At 42.6% G+C, this 19,783-nt stretch overlaps 1 protein-coding gene across 1 annotated transcript in view; it reads left to right on the plus strand.

Moving 5' to 3' along the window:
• Positions 1 to 19,783, plus strand: part of FOXO3 (forkhead box O3) — a 110,371-nt gene that overhangs the window by 79,414 nt on the left and 11,174 nt on the right. The window contains exon 2 of the mRNA XM_090279734.1: positions 12,347 to 13,782. Coding sequence (XP_090135860.1) covers positions 12,347 to 13,747 — 1,401 coding nt within the window. The 3' untranslated portion in view covers positions 13,748 to 13,782. The remainder of the gene's footprint in view (positions 1 to 12,346; positions 13,783 to 19,783) is intronic.

A 19,783-nucleotide genomic window follows, 5' to 3' on the forward strand; every position in this document is an offset into this window, starting at 1 on the left:
GAAACAACAGACCCTTGGAGAATTATCTCCCATCTTGGATTTGTTAACCTTATAGGAAGTTTGTGCGACTTCCTTTTCTAACCACAAATTAACATCAGAACTCAGCTGTCTTTTCTTATTTGGGAAGACGGCTGAGGTCAGGGCTGTTTGAAAGAACCTGATTAACTTATTTCTGGAAAAACAGCTAATACAGGGTAATATTGTTTCACATAATGTCTCAGAGAGTTGGAAGTGTGTTACTTGAAGATACCTTTGAACCTGAAAATGGCTCAGCAACATCTGTTTCTGTTTGTTCTTCCTCTTTGTCTTGATGTGAAGGTGTGATTTTAGTGGATCCCCTATGTACAATGATTTGTTCAGCCTTGTCATGCTGTGAGTGCTCACACACACACACACACACCCTATTTTAGCAAATGAATGACCTGACTAAGGGGAAAGAGTTGGAAATGTGGGCTCCAGAAGTTGAAGGAGAAAATCTAAGGGCTAAACCTGCCAAGTCAGACTTAACCAAGGGACAACGATAAAGCCAGGGGTCCTAAGTCCTCAGGAGCAGCCTTGGAATCACTGGCAGCTAGTGTGTGGGGACAGTTGAGTCCTGGAACACTGTGACACCTGCTGGTTGAGGAGTGGGCTCACCACTGCCCCTCCCCCCAACTCCACCATACTTTGATTTCTGTCTCCTAAAGCCTCCTGCAGCCATGAACAGGGTCTAAAACAACTGTCTCCTAAATTCCTTTATTCCTCAAAACACTCAGTTACAGGAATTTTTTGGTTCACTGCATATTCAGCTCCTATAGTCTCATATGTGATTATTCTTGCCCTTTGGATAAGAGATATAACACTACTGATACTAGTGCTTCCAGTCTCTAAGTGCCTTGAAGCTTACCTGGCAGTATACATAAAGTAGATTAGAGCCTAGTAGGTATTAGTAGTAAAATACTGCATTCCTGTCACATCTTTTAGAAAAACCAATTTATTCCATGCACAGTCAACTGCTTTCATTCATTATAGTTTGGGGAATAGTGCTAGTTTTAACTTGCACATTTGGGATCATCCACATTTTAAGTTGAAATGCACAGTATCTGAATGACTCAGTGAATATGCGTGTAAGTTTTTTGTTTGTTGGAGTTTTTTGTTTTTAGTAAAACAGTGTCTGGTTCTTTAGTCAGCAGAAATGTCCTCTCTGTTACTTATGTGGACTTTTGAGGTGTCTGCTTGCTCATCTTTGTGAGTAGTTGACACTCAGAGTATCCTGGAATAAATAGTTGGTTCACTTGGCGTTTAGCAACATCATTATGTTGGTCATCGGCTACTTTTGCATCCTGTGGTTTTAAACAAGAAGAAATCTTGCAAAACCAGTACAATGAAATACTGCTGCACATTTAGGTGAGGTTCCTGAGCAGGCTCCTGATTAGCTGAATTCCATGGGGGTCTGGAGTGGAATGAGGGTTTTGTAAGCCTGGGTCATTTTGCAGAATTGACTTAGGTATTTTTTATTCCCATAACGAAAAAATCCATCAGTTGTTTTGTTTTCAGTAGCCAACATGTGATACTCTGTTACGTGGCATTTATTTTCTTTGCTTCTTTCACCAGTAACACCTTGATTTTGATGACTTTTAGAATAATTAACACGGACACTTGGAAGATAGCCTGCTTCCAAATGCATACACACTTACCTGTTTTTGTAAATACTAGCCCAAACTTTTTCTTCCCTAGCTGAAAAAATGTGCCTCCAACCCTCCCAGCCTTTCCAGGGCGTGGGCCGTGTGTGACTGTGCCCACACATTGGCATATATAATAGAGCTACGAAAAAGAAATCGGTTGCTTTTGAAATAACAAAAGAGAACGATTTTTCTGAGCCATAACATCTGAAGAGCTGGAAACAGTTGTGTTTGTATGTGTGATGCTAAAGCCAGTGAATTTCATGTGAAGGAAGGGGGATTGCAAACTAAGAACAGAAAAAGCAGTTTTCCTGGATTTCAGATGTCAAGCTCTCAAGCTGTTTCACTCACCCACTCAGCACCTTCACGATCGTCCCTTTAATGGGTTGCATTGTCAGTGAGTTCTGTTTTTTGCATGTTTTGCAGCCAGAAGACAAATAAAAAAATAGCATGCAATTTTCTACCAGAGTTTTTGATTGAGGTTAAACAGAAGCATCCTGGTCATGCTGTCAGTTGGCAGGCAAAGGCATCATATTTTAAAATTTGCATAGTTTTAAAGCAAGCTCATCTTTTCTGGCTCAATAATAAACTAATTACATACATTAAATAGTATAGAGCGAACTCCCTGTTTCAGATTAAGCCTCATAATGGTAAGGTCCAGGCCAAAGCAGACATTTGCCTGATGTCTCTGGCTTGAGGACCCACAGCACTGCGCCAGCTGTTTGAGGGCCTGTTAGGTAGTACTGGCTGGACTCAGTCCTGGGTCAGTGCTGCCTGAGCACAGAAGACACCAGACATGCCTCTGATGAGGGCCTGGATACCTCACAGTTTGTGGCAGTAATCTTGTCTGATCTTTCTCTAAAAATGGTGATCCCAGGTTAAGTTAGGACGTACCAATAGTGTCCATTTTGGGGTGTATCTGAGGAAAAAAATATTATTTCTAAAACTGATCTGGTTCCAAAAAGGCTTACTTCATGGCTCGTCATTTTTCTACCTTTTCCCTCCCTTTCCTAATCCTTGGGACAATGTGCAGAAACTTATAGATGGGAACATTTAATTCAGTAACAGATTTTTATAGTCTTTATAGCTTCACGTTGCTTGGTCACCTGTTTGATGGTACATCTCTCCTCAGGCAGTTGGGTGACTTCAGAGGGAAATACAGTGCAGCGGTGACAGCTTTGCTTTAGGAGTTCACCTCTTGGCTTGATTTCTAGCACCGTCACCTACTAGACAAGTTACTTAACTTTTCTGCATCTTAGTTTCCTCCTGAAAGGCTTGTCATGAAAATAAAATGAGATTAGATATGTCAAGCCCAGAGCAGTGGCCCCGGTAGGCACCAAACACGTTAAGTTCCTTCTAGTTGCAGGTGAAACAGACTCTATTCTGTATTTCTCTGGTTCCCTGTGTGCTTGCTTGGAGAAAACTTAGAACTAAGATGTGTTATCTGTGGTTTTGAGTATGCCTCAGAGGGCTCTGGGCCAGCCTAACTACCAAGATGGGAAGGGAATCAGCTCCTTACCCTGGATGGATTCTTGACCACCCTGCCAAGTCCTTGCTTCCACCAGGCAGCCCACACACTGTCGTTTTGCCCTTCTCTCCCCTCTGTTATTATAGAGAAACTGAAGCTTACTTATTAGACCACATCGTCTTGTTTTTGGAAATTGGGTTGTATAGTTGAAGTTAATACCCCAGGATGAGACTTGTTAACTTCACAACAACCTAGATACTATTCTGCAGTTTACAATGGAAGCTTTCTTCCATCTTCACTCATGTGAGGATCGGCCACAGGCTCATGTTTTGTAACATTTCATTTAAAAGTATAATTCAGGTGCTGCCCCCTTCCCACTCATTCCTTGATTGTAACAAATACGTTTTGAGCACCTGCTATGTACCAGGCCCCATGCTAGGTGCTAAAGCTATAAGGAGATATGGTATCTGTTTTTAAAGAGTTTAATATGGGTTGGAAGAGACAGAAAGCAAGGCAGACTGAAAAGATGGATGGAGGTATGGAGGAACATATTATTCATCCTTCACGTCCCTGCACTTTATCCTTTCAGTTGATATGGTAATCTAGACATTGGTATTAATGTTTCTGGGTGGTACTACTGTAACACCTCAAGGTCAGGGGATCTGAGTTTGTCTCAGCTCATCAGCCACTTAGCTGATTGAATGCAGGTATGTATCCCTTTGGTCCTCAATCACTTTCACTGTAAAGGCTGCTTATTACTAGCTAGAATTCATAGCCCTTTCCCCCATTACATCTTACTGAATTTCCTACCCTGGTCACTTATATAATGTCATGAAAATGATTAAAAACTCTCTGGTGTAGTCCTGAATTCTGGAGGTTCATTTATAATGTACTTTTATTCTCTCCATTTCTACACATAATAAGTTTTCAAACTGGAAAAGCTTACAGATTTATTTTTAAAAACCTAAGTGAAAATTATCTTAATAATAAAACTATTTCTGCCCTGCTCTGTGTTGCTCTGCAGAATCAGTTTTAACAATGTTCTGTAAGTGCATAGCTTTTAGCCCTTTGGAACATCCACTTTGTATGGCTGTCCATCATGGCCCTCAGAGGGAATTTAAGTAGCATGTGTTTGCTGATCCCTTCTGGGACAGAGAAACAGACTGAATAAACTAAAGGAAGAAGCTTGGAGAAAGGTGGTGGGACAAATCCTGCAGCTTTAACCTGCTTTCTGGAGACTGTTTTGGTTGCGTGTTGTTAGCTGCTGCTTCCTCAGTCTGTGGGGAAAAGGATGTGGGGTTGGAAGTAGGAGGGTGTGGGGAAGGGGCGGGTGCTGCAGGGAGTGGGTGTGGGCAGAGGTTGCAAGGCTGCCAGGGTTCTCAGTGTGCCGGAAGTGCAGGTTTGGCTGTGGGGAATGGAATGTTCCCTCTTGCCCTCCAAGAGCAGAAACAGCTGTGGAAGCGCTTGAAAAGAAGATTGCTAAATGAAAAAAAAAATTAATACGAAAATAAACCCCATACTGGAAAACCCAACAAAACTGTCTGTAATAGAGTGGTAGCTCTTTAAGAGAACTTTCTTCCCATCTAGGATCTCTTTTTTTCAGTTGGGGGCAGGACAAATTGTCTGCTCAGCCTTTCCTCTCTTAAGAAAGCCTCATGTGTCTCGTTTTGTTTGGATAGAAAATGGGTTCATTATGCTGATCCCAAGATTGTTTTAGTCCTCCTAATGAGGGGCCAGAACCTGTCCCTTACTGCATGAAAACTTGAAACAAATATTAGTTTTCAAAGGAGATCTCTGTTAGTAGAGGATTATTGTCAGCAAATTTAGCGGAAATCTTGTTTGTAGCTGGAAATTTAATCCTTCAGCCAAGTTCCCGACAATATTTATTTTAGAACATCATCTTTTTTAAATAAGTTCCTTAATGGTTTAAACTTTTAGTATTTTAGGCAAGGATAAGACTGAGCCAGCCTGGAACTTGTCTTACACATCAGGGTTGATTGTGCAATCTTTTATGTGAGTGTTTATTTTAAGTGTTCTTCTCAGTCTGAAAGGCTTGTTTGGCTATTATAGCTGGTATTTCATATAGTTAGAAATAATAAATTTTCTGATTTCAAGTCTGTTTCATGCCCTCATAGTTTCTATACTTGCTTTTAAAGAACAAGTTAGCCAGCCCCAAAGTAGATAAAAATCTAGTGGTAAAAGCAAGCCAGGTCAGAGCTAGTGACCAATAAGGACTAGCCCTCATATTTGTCCCTCAGATGGTGCCGCTCCTTGGCCCTTTGCCGCGCCCACCCCCAGGGTCTTTGCACTGAGCAGAATGAGGCAGTGCTGTGCCCAGTAGAGTAATGAGAAACAGAGTGGTTGTTATTAATGTTCTTGAGGCTATCTGAATATGTACTTTGGTTCGCAGGGAAGTTCATGAAGTGTAATACTTTGCTGTATTCTTAACAATGGAAGCTAGTAAGTACCTCAGGATTGGGATATGGCTTTTTCAGTGGTTATTTTTACCCAGTCTTTTGGGTTTTGCATGAAGGACAGTCTATGAAAGGGATTATGTGAGATTGCATGCTAATTCAGGGAGGCCTTTGAAAATTACAAGGATCAGTGATTGTTCTAGCCCATCCCTTCTTTAGCCTACATCAGTCCTACTTTTGTGTATGTTGGGTGACCCTTCCCCCCACCCCCATGCGATCTCTTTTTTTGTTTTTGTTTTTTAAGAGAAAAGGGTACTGGGCCTCAGTGATCTGAAAAATTGCTCTAACTCTCCATTTTACTCTGCACATATAATCTATGACCCAGGTCTCATCCCTATCTTCTAAGTGGTGGAAGTTTGGACTTAAAGAGCATCAACTGTACTGTGTCACCAGACCTGGGAAAGACTAGGAATCATTAGACTGGAATCAGATTCTCAGTGGAAACGTGAGAGGGAAATTCCAGTGGTTCTCAGCTCTAATTGCACATTAGACTAAACTGAGGAGCTTTAAAAATGTACATCTGCCCAGGCCCTCCACACAACAATTGAATCAGAATCTCTAGGAGTGTGGGACAAAAGGGTTCAGCATCTCCCCCGTGATTTTCTTATGGGCAGCAGAGTTAAGAACTAATATTAAGAGAAGTCAGGGCCTCGCCTAGAGAACTGCCTTTGAAAGAACCTTTCATTATACACCAAAGCTTTCCAGACCCTCTCCTAAAGCTGTGTCATGGGGTTGCTTTCCTGTGGTACACTGCACCCCGAGGTTCCCGTGACTTGTGGTTACCGTTGGACTTTTCATGTGACCTTTATCTTCTGCAGTGCAGCAGATGCGTGTAGTTGAATATAGGCGTTCGGCAGTCTCTTTCTGAATTGTCAGTGCCCAAAGTCAAAGCACTGAGACCTACTTGAAATGACGGTCCTTTGTTAGAGGTGGGGGAGTACAGTATTTAAAGGCAGCCCTTTGCAGATTGTTCCCACTGAATTCCCTGGGAAGGACCAGGGAGGTGCCTGCAATCTGCCTGAGGGGAAGCAGTGGGGCTGGGTTGGGAGCGGACAACAGTAACTCTCTTTTGGCTGCTTTTGAAGGGGAGGGTAGGAGCAAGAGGCTGTCTTAAAAAAAAAAAAAAAGAAAGAAAGGCATGGGCCTTTAAGAGTTAAATTGCACAACTCCTTTTTTATTTTTAAAGTCAGTGGATTCCTTGTTGCTGTTGCTGAGAAAGATAAATTGATACCACATGTTGCCTCCAGACAAAACCCTCTCTGTGTTCCCGGGGAAGCACATGCAGCTGGTGTCTGGGTTAGTGGACAGTCTGCACAAGGTAAACATGGTTGGGAAGGGGTTGGAGCAGACCTAGGGTAGCAACAGTTAAGAAATTACCAGTTACTCCTGAGTGGCACAGCACCTCTGAAACACTTTTAAGAGTCAGAAATCTTTTCCTGGAAGGAACCACCCTCTCACCTTTTGGCTTAAAGTATATGATGCTCAGAAAACAGTAAGTGAACATTTGTGATGTCACTGCTTCTGTATGTAGGATCATACTGTTGAGAGCATTTTGTGCTTGGCACATGGATGAGTACTTTGCATGTGTAATTTCTTTTCTTCTTCCCAAAGACCCTAGAGTATAACAGAGAGGGTGTTTGTATCCCCATTTTATGAAAGGGCCAAGCAAAGTTAAGTCAATTGCCCAAGGTCACAAGACAAAGGCCAGGGCCTGGATTCTAACGAGGAGCTGGCTGAGATCAAAGCCTGTGATCTTTCTCCGAATCACACAGGCTGTGGCCTCCCTCCTGTCGTTGGCCACCTTCAACTACATGTGTGAATTACCCACTTGGTAAAGTACTGATGGAAACTTTTTCATTTCAGGCAACTTTTCTCCAATACCTAATCTAATCTGTATTGGGTCCGTGTGTCTTCACAACCAGTTGGCATATGTGTAGTGACCGTATGTGCTTGAGCATTAGCAATAAATGTATCATGCACTAGAAAACTGTCTTCAGGATAGCAAGAAAAGTAAATTCCAGATTCTGATGAGGACAGTTATCTGGATACTAATTTCTTCGAGGAGGCCATGCAAAGGGACCTCTAGGCTGTGGCCCACACCACCAGTCAGCACGACTGTGAAATGTGAGTCCCCTCATGCTGCTCCTCCCACACACCTACTGCACACATCTCCTTAAAGGATTGGGCCACTTAATTGCAGCTGCAATCACACATGACAGAGATTTGCCAGTTTTGTTACTAATTAACCACACCAAAACATTTCTGCACCAGTGCAAGGCTTTCTTCAGTTTAAGTTCTTTAGTAAATGATACGATTGACATAAAAATAAGATAAAGGGTATTGTTATCTCTCTCTTTTTTTCCTCTTTTTAAGCACTTTGTGATAGATTTGCTTTAAGGGTTCCCTACGTCTTTGAGTCCAAGTTGAAGAAAAACTGACATATGTGTCACTGATATTCAAGTTTCTTCCTAAAGATGTTTGCTTTCCTGTACTTCATCAGTATCTGGGGTTTTTAGTCGTGGATTTCAATACCCAGAACTGTTCACTGGTTTTGGGTTGGGGCTATTATAGCTTCTTTGCTTCTTTAGTAAGTAAATGTAAAGACAGAATAGCCTGAGCTCTGAAGAGTGGGAGCCCTTAGCCTTAAGGGGGAAAGCACATTGCTAGTACTTTGGCCAATTAGCATTGTCCTGCCTTACAAGGTATTTCAAAATGGCCATTTAGATGTGATTAGAAAAATCACTCTAGTCTTGTCAAAGCTTCCAACCCTCACACTAATTAAAATTTCAGAAATTTGGACTATTGGTACAGTATGTGAATTAGTGGAAAATCACAGAATATTTTTAATGGTAGTGTTGTAGTTTAAAATACACACAGTAAATTGGAAGCTAATTTACAGACCCTAATGGGGAGATCTTTAGAGAACTTAAACTACAAATTATCAGAGGATTTTACAGTTGGCTTGTCTACTTTTATACCCGTTTCTTCACTTTTGGGAACTTTTGCTGTCAGGGAAATTGGGAAAATATTGCAGTTCTGACATTTTATCTGTCATTTAATTATTTACTATTTTGTGCTTCACTAAAATTTAGGTAGAAAAGCTAATGATTTGAATCATGACCTGTGAAGAAAATCAGAATACATTTTTGGCATCTGACCTTGTCAGGGGGGTAAGAGGGGATTTGAACTAGAAATGGACAGAGGGACCACAGTTTTTGGCCTTTGTCAGTACCCCGCCTTGAGATTATGGATTTTGTAAGCAGAAGACTGGCCAGCCTGTTTGTGGACCGGGGGCTATGAGGATGGTGGTGGTGCAGTTTTTATTGTGCTGTCTTAGCAGTGTAACTGGAAAAACCTGTCTGAGTGTCGTGTAGGCAATATGCCTTAGGAGCTGTATCCTGCTACTAATAACTTCTAAAATGAAGAGTTGAGCAAAGATTGGACACTGAAGCTAATCACCCATTTAATAAGTTGGATTTTGTTTCAAAATCCAAGGATAGTTAACATTGGTTTGTATGGTAACTATTATCTTCTCCGTAGAATGAATATTGTGATGGCCAACTAGTCAAGAAGCAGAGACATGGGCTGTAGAGTAAGCCTCCATTTTCAGGTTGGCTCTTCTGAAAGACTTCCCTTTAAATTAAAAAAAAAAATTAGGGAAGACCTGCCAAATTATTACCTCTAACTACTTCATAAACAAAAGTACAATAATGAGATTGTGCCTTTGTATCCTTCCTTCTTAAACATTCCTTTCTTTAAATGTTAGCATAGATAGGTTAACTGATGACACCTGAATAATTTGGTGACAGACCTGTGAAAGGTTGTAGTAAAAGCATTGCATTGGAGTTGGGAAAACAGATTTCGGTTTGGGTTCTTAGAGACACTAGCTGTGTGACCTTGTGTATGTTATTTAATGTCTCTCAGCCTGAGCTTTCAAATCTGTGGTGAGGGCACTGATACCAACTTTGCAGGTTTATTGTGAAGATTCAAGACAATGAATCTAAAACCTATGACCCACTAGCAGTCCATGATCAGGCAGGCTCTCATGTCTTTGCCCTTGCGGTTCGGGGCTGGGCCCGACACCCTGTGGCTCTGGTTCTAGACGTGGCTCTTCCTGCCCCTTTACCAATGCCCTTACAGAAACTTGATTTCTGTTTCCAAATGTCAACCAACTGTAGCTTGTAATTTTATAAAATTACTCACATACATTGTTGGGGTTTAGAGTTGCAGTAATAGATGACCATTAGAAAACCCATGTAGGACATTTCGAGGTCTAGAGTGTTTTATTTTTCTCAGTTGACTTGAAATTGGTGAAACTGAAAATCCATTTTAAAGAAGATTGTTTCCCTAAATGCTTTTTAAAAGAGGGATAATTGGATATGTATGATTGGTCATTGTTGATTCTGGGTGTTGGTATGAACTCTTCAAAATCCTAGAGCAAAGGAGCCTGGCCAGCGTAGGAGTAATTAAGCCACTGTGCACATTAACCCCAAATAGCCTCAAGACCTTGTTTTTTTCACCAGGAAGCTTGAGTTTAAGTTTTTATTTAATATATCTATTCATCTGAGTACTCAATAGAACCACCTTGCACTTGCCTGTTTTTTAACCCTGCAGAATGAGTTTTAAGAGCATGCTTTGTATCTATTTTATTGAGAAAGTGTTTTCCTTTTTAAAGAAATGTAATTTCTGAACCATTAGTAGAGATGTCATTATTCTTTTAAAAACCTTAAGAGTAAAAGGGAAGCAGGATATATAGTCTCTTGGGCAAAGTTTGTCTCATCAGATACTTAGCATGTTTTCTTCTCTCAAATGTGTGCTTTTGGCCGTGGTAGAAATCCTGACTTATGACCCGTGGTTGCTAATGCTCATTGCCCAGCCTGAACTGTGGGCCTTCCTTGTGTGGGAATACACACATGGGAAACACTGTGCATATTCTGGGTTATGTATCATACTTATGGTAAATGCTGCTGACTTTGTGTTTTAAAAACATTTGGTAGAACATATGTATTTGTATCCTCTACATAAATACACTTGGTGATTGCCAATTTTTTTTAACAACTAGAGTAACATTTAAGATTGTTTATATTTAATATACAGCATCAACCAATATCTTTTGTCTTTAACTTGCAAATAGAAGCTCATCTGGCCTACAGGTGCTGTTTCAGATGTGGAGAATACCACCAACTCCTTTCTTTTACTGTCTCTGAGGCATTTTACAGATTAGAATGAGCCCACACCAGGCAGTGTCCACTGTGGACTCTGTACTTGATAGACCGAGGAAGAACACCCTGCCTTGGTAGCGTGACAGGCTCCTGAAGTGTATTGCCATATAATCATACTTACGTCACCCCTGTCAGGGAGGGATGGTTTGAATGCTATTATGGCTGTAATGAAGATGAAGAACTATAGTTGCTGCAGACAGAGTCAATGATTTGCTCAAGGTCACACAGTTGATCAGTGACAGAGATAAAACTAGATGTGGCTCATAACCTGTCAACTGGGCTTATCTACCAAGTCTGGAGAGTTCTTGCAAGATGGATGTAGTCCTTAGTGTTTGGGGATATTTTGCCCTATTTCTCTTTTTTAAAAAAATTAGTCTTTAAATTTAGAATACTTTTAAATTTATAGAAAAGTTGCCAGACTAGTATAGAGAATTCTCATATACCCAACATTATTTAAGCTATTGTTAATACATTGTATAAATTTGGTACATTTGTCACAACTAATGACCCAGTATCAATACATTATTATTAATTAAAGCCCATGCTTTATTCAGATTGTCTTTATTTGTACCTAATGCCCTTTTTCTGTCCCAGCATCCCACCTAGGACACCACATCATGTTTAGTCATCACACTTCCTTTGGTTCCTTATGGCTCTGGACAAGCATTTATTAAATGTCCCTTAATTGGGATGTGTCTGATGTTTTTCTCATGATTAGACTGGGGTGATGGGTTTTGGAAGGAGCACCACAGAGGAAGGTACATTTTCATCATGTTGTGTCAAGAGTAGTTGTTATCAACATGACATCCCTGTTGTTGTTGCCCTTGATCATCTGGCTGAAGTAACCTTTTCCAGGTTTCTCCACCATACCATAAAGTTACTCTTTTTCCTCCTTTCCATACTGTACTTTTTGGAAGGAAGTTACTATGCTCAGACCACATTACTTTGAGTGCGGAGTATCTTGCCCACTTTTGTCAACTCAACAAATCCTACTCTACATTTTTCTTCTTTAAGCCTGTCAGGTGTGAAATTGTGGCTGGAGGAGAGGGAGTCGTAGATAAAAATTCACACCAGTTCTGAGTTCATTAGATATGGTTAAGAAAATGTAGATGCTGCCTCTACACTGGTGGAGGAGGGGACTCTGAGCGAATAAAATAGCTCCCAGGTGATTAATTACCCTTAGAGAGCCAGAGTGGTTTGTTGCAAAGTACAGGGAGAGAGTAGTATGGTAATACATTATAAATATGAACTTAAGTATAGGAAATACAATTACAGAAAGGACACCAAATATACGAATTTGGGAAAAACTGTCAGTGAGCTTATACATTCCCAGCATCTCCTGGATATGAAACTGTCTTCCTCGTCCTAAATATGAAACTTGCCATTTACAGTGTCATTTAGTTCCAGGCCAAGCAGGGCCATGCAGGTGTTTAAAAATGAGTCTGATTAACTATTTCTTCTCGGTGCTCAGCTTTTGGACCATTCTGGCTCATGTTCACATTTTTCCTTCTCTCTCCACAGAACTCTATCCGGCACAACCTGTCTCTGCACAGCCGGTTCATGCGGGTCCAGAATGAGGGAACCGGCAAGAGCTCTTGGTGGATTATCAACCCTGACGGAGGGAAGAGCGGGAAGGCGCCCCGGCGGCGGGCCGTCTCCATGGACAACAGCAACAAGTACACCAAGAGTCGCAGCCGTGCAGCTAAGAAGAAAGCAGCCCTGCAGACAGCTCCTGAGTCAGCAGACGACAGTCCCTCCCAGCTCCCCAAGTGGCCTGGTAGCCCCACATCACGCAGCAGCGATGAGCTGGATGCATGGACGGACTTTCGCTCACGCACCAATTCCAATGCCAGCACAGTCAGTAGCCGCCTGTCACCCATCCTGGCAAGCACAGAGCTAGATGATGTCCAGGATGACGACGCGCCGCTCTCCCCCATGCTCTACAGCAGCTCAGCCAGCCTCTCACCCTCTGGAAGCAAGCCGTGCACCGTGGAGCTGCCCCGGCTGACTGACATGGCTGGCACCATGAATCTGAACGATGGGCTGGCTGACAACCTCATGGATGACCTGTTGGATAACATCACACTCCCGTCGTCTCAGCCATCCCCCACCGGAGGGCTCATGCAGCGGAGCTCTAGCTTCCCGTACACCGCCAAGGGCTCCGGCCTGGGCTCTCCCACCAGCTCCTTTAACAGCACCGTGTTTGGACCCTCGTCTCTGAATTCCCTGCGCCAGTCTCCCATGCAGACCATTCAAGAGAACAAGCCAGCTACCTTCTCTTCCATGTCACACTATTTTACCCAGACACTCCAGGACCTGCTCTCTTCAGACTCACTCAGCCACAGCGATGTCATGATGACCCAGTCAGACCCCTTGATGTCTCAGGCCAGCACAGCTGTGTCTGCCCAGAACGCCCGCCGGAACGTGATGCTTCGCAATGACCCAATGATGTCCTTTGCCGCCCAGCCTACCCAAGGGAGTTTGGTCAATCAGAACTTGCTCCACCACCAGCACCAAACCCAGGGCACTCTCAGTGGCAGCCGTGCCTTGTCGAGTTCTGTCAGCACCATGGGCTTGAGTGATTCCAGCAGCCTTGGGTCAGCCAAACACCAGCAGCAGTCTCCTGTCAGCCAGTCTATGCAAACCCTCTCGGACTCTCTCTCAGGCTCCTCCTTGTACTCGACTAGTGCAAACCTTTCCGTCATGGGCCATGAGAAGTTCCCCAGCGACTTGGACCTGGACATGTTCAATGGGAGCTTGGAATGTGACATGGACTCCATTATTCGTAGTGAACTCATGGATGCCGATGGGTTGGATTTTAACTTTGATTCCCTCATCTCCACACAGAACGTTGTTGGTTTGAATGTGGGGAGCTTCACTGGTGCTAAGCAGGCCTCATCTCAGAGCTGGGTGCCAGGCTGAAGGATCACTGAGGAAAGGGGAAGTGGGCAAAGCAGGTCAGTGCCCATGCCATGGCATAGTAATAACAAAGTGGGGAAGATTGGGGGAGGCTACCTTTTATTTAGTTTGAACTTTACTCCACATTGAGAAACTAGAACAACCGTGAAGCAGTGGTGCACGATAACATGAACAGGAACCAGTTCATCTCCAAGTTTTACCTGTAGAACACAGATGTCAGGTGCCCCTCCCCTGAATTTGCTGACAGCTCAGGAATTTTATTGCCAGTAAAAAGACACACACAACACACACTCACTCACACCCTCATAGATGTCATTCTTCTCTGTATCCAGTTGCCTTTGCCGACCTATGATATAGGTCCTCTTACTTGATGGATGGATGAGAATAGAAGGGAAGGAGAGGAAGGCAGGACCTTAGGTCACACAAAAGTCAAGGTTAAGTAGACCCAGCCAGAGGACTTGCTTTAGACTCTCAGGTCCAACCCTGCCACTGTCATCTTCGACGTTATAATTTCATCTTTCTTTCCATTAAAGTAATGATTTGCAAGTACTTCGAATTTAACTGTAGAATATGTATTCTGAATTCTTTCATACATGAGTATTTCCATCAGAAGCAAGACCTGTTAGATTCTTTACCATAGTACTAAGCATCTTTATTAGTTAGTGTTTAGCCTCTAAGCATCTATCTAAAAGAGCAAAAGAATTAAATTGAAAACAGAATCTTTTTTATGTAAGAGCACTTTCTCATATGCTTCTTGTTCCCTGATGTATAAATGACGTCAGGTTCTAAACAGAGTGGCATGGACTGTAAGTAGTGACAGAGACTTTTTAATTGTGGCATTTAATAGTGTTGGAATCAGAAAGATCACGCAACATGATGTGGTAAGAAAAATATTTGATTGGAATCAGAAGTTGAGTGTTCTGTCCCCTTCTTCTACTTCTTGCTGGTATTGAGAGTGTGTCACTTAGCCCCTGAGCCTCAATTTCCAGTTTTATAGAATGAGGCTAATAGTCCCTGTTACTTTACAGGGTTATTGCAAGAATTAAATGCACTGAAGTTTGTGAAAATGCTTTGTAAAACTGCAGTGGACTGAAATGTGTACAGTATAAATTAGGTAAACATACTAACTAACAGATGAGTAAGCAGGAAGCCCAGACAGGTTAAGTAGTTTGTCCAGGGTCACACAGCTGGACCCAGAATTCATACATCTTGAATGGCTTGAATCATAATAGTTCTGATTTTATCTAGATAGTAAGAAATGGGAAGTGCTTTGAACTGGAGCCAGAGTAGCAGATAATAGACAAGCTTGTCCTGAAACTCTCCTCCTCAAGAAGTAAGATAAACCCTGAGGTCTTCTACTAATAGGTTTGCACCCCCGGACCCTCCCATGATCGAGGGCTCTGCTCTGTGCTTCAGCTCCTTTTTTTTTAAATCTCAGAAAGCTTCTTACACCCTTCTTTAAATGGTGTAAGGGAAAAATGGGATTCAAAGCATAAAACCCTGAGCCTTGTTTAACCCTCTTGCCTGGTCAAGTAATTACAAGGCCTCCTACAGTGAGCTAACTCTAGCTCCTGAGTAGTTGTAGAAAGGGTAATGGCGAGTGTTGGGATGCTAGAGCGTCTCAGCTTTCCCAGCCATACACAGGCCCCTAATGGAACTCAGACATCTGTTTTCAGTCATTTAATAGCCGTTGAGATAGTAAAAAGACTGTAATGGAAGCTAAAGAGGATGACACACTTTCATGCCAGCCAGTTCAGATCATACCAGAACTTGGCTCTTAGAAGAATAACAGTTTGTCTTCCTTTAAGAAGAGGAATGCAATTGTGGCTTCAAAAGACAAAGTAACTTTTAATTTTGGTATAGTTGTAAGAAGGTCGACACTTTATAGTTCATTAAAAAGAGTAAGTTCAGAGGAAAATATACTATCAATTTTTCAGTGTAGGTTTTCCTTTGAGTTAAATAGCCAAATTCTTGTGCAGGTACAATTCTAAAAGATTGAATATAAATATTTTAAGGGAGATTTAAGAACATTAATGTATTATTATTTTGATAATAAAAAACTACTTTTGGGGCCACACATTTTATTATGTCCTAACGGAACTTGAGTGTCATTCAGTCACCTTTTTCTAAGAGCATTTTGGGGGAGGTAGCTCTGAGAAGATATTTCTTCACTTAAAAACGGAGTCATCAAATTTTCCATGTGACCAGGGCAAGAGAAGAAACATCATAAAGATGGGATGGGATGGGGCAGGGCAGGGGGTACTCTGACGAAGTCCAATTTCTGGATTCAGGATTTCCATTTTGCTTTGAAATGAATTGCTCCTCTTAACAGCCAGGAGCACGTGTGACCTAAGTATGTTCTTTACTTTTAAACTTGTGGCCATATCATTTTATTGAAGATTCTCTCCTAAATTCAGAAGACAGGCCTGAGGTCACAATGTCAGACCTCACTTCACCCAAATTAAGGCCCCGAGTGTCCCACGAGTTGTTCTGTAATGCCTTCTTTCAGAGGGACGTGGTGACGATATGGAAACGTAAGGATACAGTGGCAAACCATTGTGGAAACAGCAGGCTCCAGTATTGGAGGCCATTTAGAATTTATAGTTAGGCGACTGTCCAAAAGGAGCAAATCTTTGATTCTTGTTAGACTTATGTTTGAATGCTGTGAGTCTGTTATGTTTTTAAATGTTGATGTTGGGAAGCAGGAGTAATTTTAACCAAATACAAGCAATATAGGCCATTCATGTCACTATGTTTCTTGTGGTAGATATTTCTGTGTCGGGGCATAGAGTGATAGTAGATATGAATCTGTACATTGTCGTCGGCAGCCGTCCGTCTCGAGAGACGATGGTGTAGCTTCTTAAGAGTCTATCTGCACGCCGAGAATGGCTGTGCAGTCCAACTCGGGAGTGACACGGTATTCGAATTCTGTCTCCTCCCGTGTTGAATCGACATCTTGTGATGACGCTGGAGTGTCCTCTCCAGTGAAGCTGAAGCTACAGAGCCTGGGCAGGGTGATATGGAGGGTCTGCTGTTGCCCATGCAGCAGACCCCCCCTCTCTTCGCAGCTGAAGGGTCCAAGGGAAAGACGGAGTCAATACAGCTTGGCTTCAGGTGCGCCGCAGGAGTTGCCGGTGTTGACTACAACGTCGAACCGCCTTAGGGACTCCGGCTCCGGATTTTCTGTCGGGGTTTACTCCCTTAGCCTTTCCCCTGAAGAGGTATGCCGCAAGGCAGCGGAGGTTTTTTGGAGTCAGAGTTTTCCTTCTCTGATGTGCCCTGACTGGAAGATCGAACCAGCGACACTTAGCTCGCAGGCCGACGCTCAATCCACTGAGCCAAACCAGCCAGGGCATGAATCTGTACATACTGCATGGAGAACATGCTCTGTTTTTTGCACTGTCACTGTAGTCGAGTCTTTGGTTACAATATGCCAGCCTCAAGAATTCTGCATCTGCAGTGTTCTGTTCTTAAGCCCCAAGTCTAAAGTGTCATTCATGGAGAGAATGGCTGTCTGGATCTTTTTGTCAGTGGATCTTTTTGACAACAGTAAAGGAAAATTGAGACAGCTGTGAAAAGGGGTTTTCTCAGCAGAGGCTGGCACACGATCCTGGAAAGCAGGGACATCTAGCACTAAAGGCCGCTCTTTCGGGGCTTGTTAGTTTTTTAACGCACCTGTGGTCACCTCTGGTCAGCCTGCTAAGCATGGGGACAGAGCCTGCATGGCTCCCACGTTAAGCAGTTGCGTTTATAAGTTGTTTTCCGGAAAGTCTCCTTTGGCCAAGGAGCTTATTATGTGGAGCATCAATAAATGGGGTGAAATTCACCAGAATTACTACTGGAAATTCTTGTAAACTTCAAGCTCCCATTAAATGCTTCATTTTAGAGTGTTCACGATGCTCAATATTCACCATCTTATAAATAATGTTTCAGAGCAGAGCCCCAGGGACAGTGAGCTGAAGTGAGTGGCTGGCTCGTGTCCAGCTGTGATGAACCAGCTCTAGAAATCAAACGTAAGTTAAAGCAAGTGTCCTGAGGGCTTTTACAGAAACCAGCATCTGGATTTAGTCTGAACTCTGGCCTGTTAGTATGGAGCTCTGGAAGTACTAGGGCCTATGTTTTTATCCCCCAAAGACAGACCATGTGATAATGGAATAAGACGTTTGAAAGCAAATTTGTCCCAGAAAACCAAGTAAAGTTGCCACACACCCTTGTATCCTTTGCTTCAACCTTGCGTGTAGGGCAGTCTTTTCCTCTATGACAAGTGGTCACCACCACCCCTGCACCACCTTCCCTACCAGGCCATGCATTTCTTGAAGGGGGAGACCCCTATTTTTTAAAGATATTTTTAAAATTCTCACCCAACGACATTCTTTTCTTTCCTTTCACAGAGGAGGGGAGAGAGAGAGGGAGAAAAGCATTGATGTCAGAGAGAAACTGATTGGTTGCTTTCTCATACACCCCCTGACCAGGGATCAAACCTGCAACTTGTGTATGTGCCCTGACCAGGAATCAAACCCATGACCCTTTGGTTTGTGGGATGATGTTCCAACCAACTGAGGTACACTGGCCAGGGCAGGAATCCCTCTTTTATTTACCTTTATCCCCTGTGCCCAGTGCACTGCAGGTACTCAATAAGTGAGTTTTGTTTAATTGAATTCAGGCTTTTCTTGAGCACTTGTACCAATACAGGGCCTACCATTTTCCCAGGCAGCCCATCCAACAGAACCCACTCCATGACTGAGAAGAGCTTGATATAGGGCAAGGCCATACAAAACACTCACTAAGAATCAAGTGTAAAATGCAAAGAATCCATAGTTCTCAAGGGGGTTGTTGATCTTTTTCAGCAACACTCTAGAGCAAGATTTCTTTAGGGGCTTCCTTTGAACACTAGCCTTACTGTTTCTTGAAGAAAAAAGATTTGACTCGCAGTATCAGAGAAGCAGGACCAAGTGTGGAACTGAAACACCACACTCTGTGTGTTCTGTTGCATTTCTTTCTCATCCCATGAATAGATGTGCACCTTACTCTAGCTATTGTTTTTAATGACCTTTTTTTCCTGAAATCTATAAGGTTCATGTATTAAAGGATGAGAGTTACTTAGTTGTGAAGGTCTCACAGTAATTTCAGTGTCCCTGGAGAATAAAACTTTAATGGCCGGTCTTGGCTTGATTGAAGGCTTGCATCTCAGTATGTCCTCCCTTTGCCCCCACCCATACCCCTGCCACTTATCTCTTGTCTCTTTTCTCTCTTGTCTGTCTCTCTTGTGAAAGAAGTTTGGACCATAAGGGTTTTTTTGGTTTTTTTTTGTCTTTTTGTTTGTTTGTTTGTTTTTAAGTAGTCATGTTTGTCTGGAGTATTTGATTTGACTCCTTGGGGGAAATTGATAGCCAAGAAGAAAAGGCCAGGGATGCTAAGCTTGTAATCCACTGGACCTCCATTTGTATCCATGCCACTGTAATTACTTGGAATTTTCATTGATCAAATGATTAACCCAACATACCTATAAGTAATAAGAAAATACGTGGTGACTGATAGACCTGTTAGATGGTGTCCCACCTGAGTGCCTCCAGCCAGAGCACCCCCTGCCCAGCCCCAGTCAATTCAGGTTGCCCTGCTCTCTGGGATGGGGGACACCATGGTAAGGAGGTGAGGGTCACGCATGCCGCACAGATGCAATCTGCACTCCTGGCCAGACCACTGAAGTCAGATGGTCCTTTGTCTCTCTGTTGATCTTGATCCGTCCTTGAGTCGCTCTTTTCAGGTCCTTCTTGGTTTCCTTCCCTTGTTACACTGTTGTGGTTATTGCTTCTTGACCACCACCTGTGTCGCCTGCATGCCCTGGTCATACCTTATAGGTAGATGAGTAGAACTAAAATAGCTGATTTTGTCTTTTCAGTTTCAGAATCACTTTGGAGAAAATGAGATTGTCTTCAAAATTGTGTATCTAAAGCATGAAAAGAAGACTTTAGAGATCCTTCTTTTCCATATTTGGTTGTGGGAGGCTTAGATGAGTTGGTGCATTACATCTACACTTGC

The sequence above is a fragment of the Furipterus horrens genome, unplaced genomic scaffold (genome assembly GCF_987537825.1).
Source record: "Furipterus horrens unplaced genomic scaffold, mFurHor1.1.pri manual_scaffold_6, whole genome shotgun sequence".
Lineage (NCBI taxonomy): Eukaryota > Metazoa > Chordata > Mammalia > Chiroptera > Furipteridae > Furipterus > Furipterus horrens.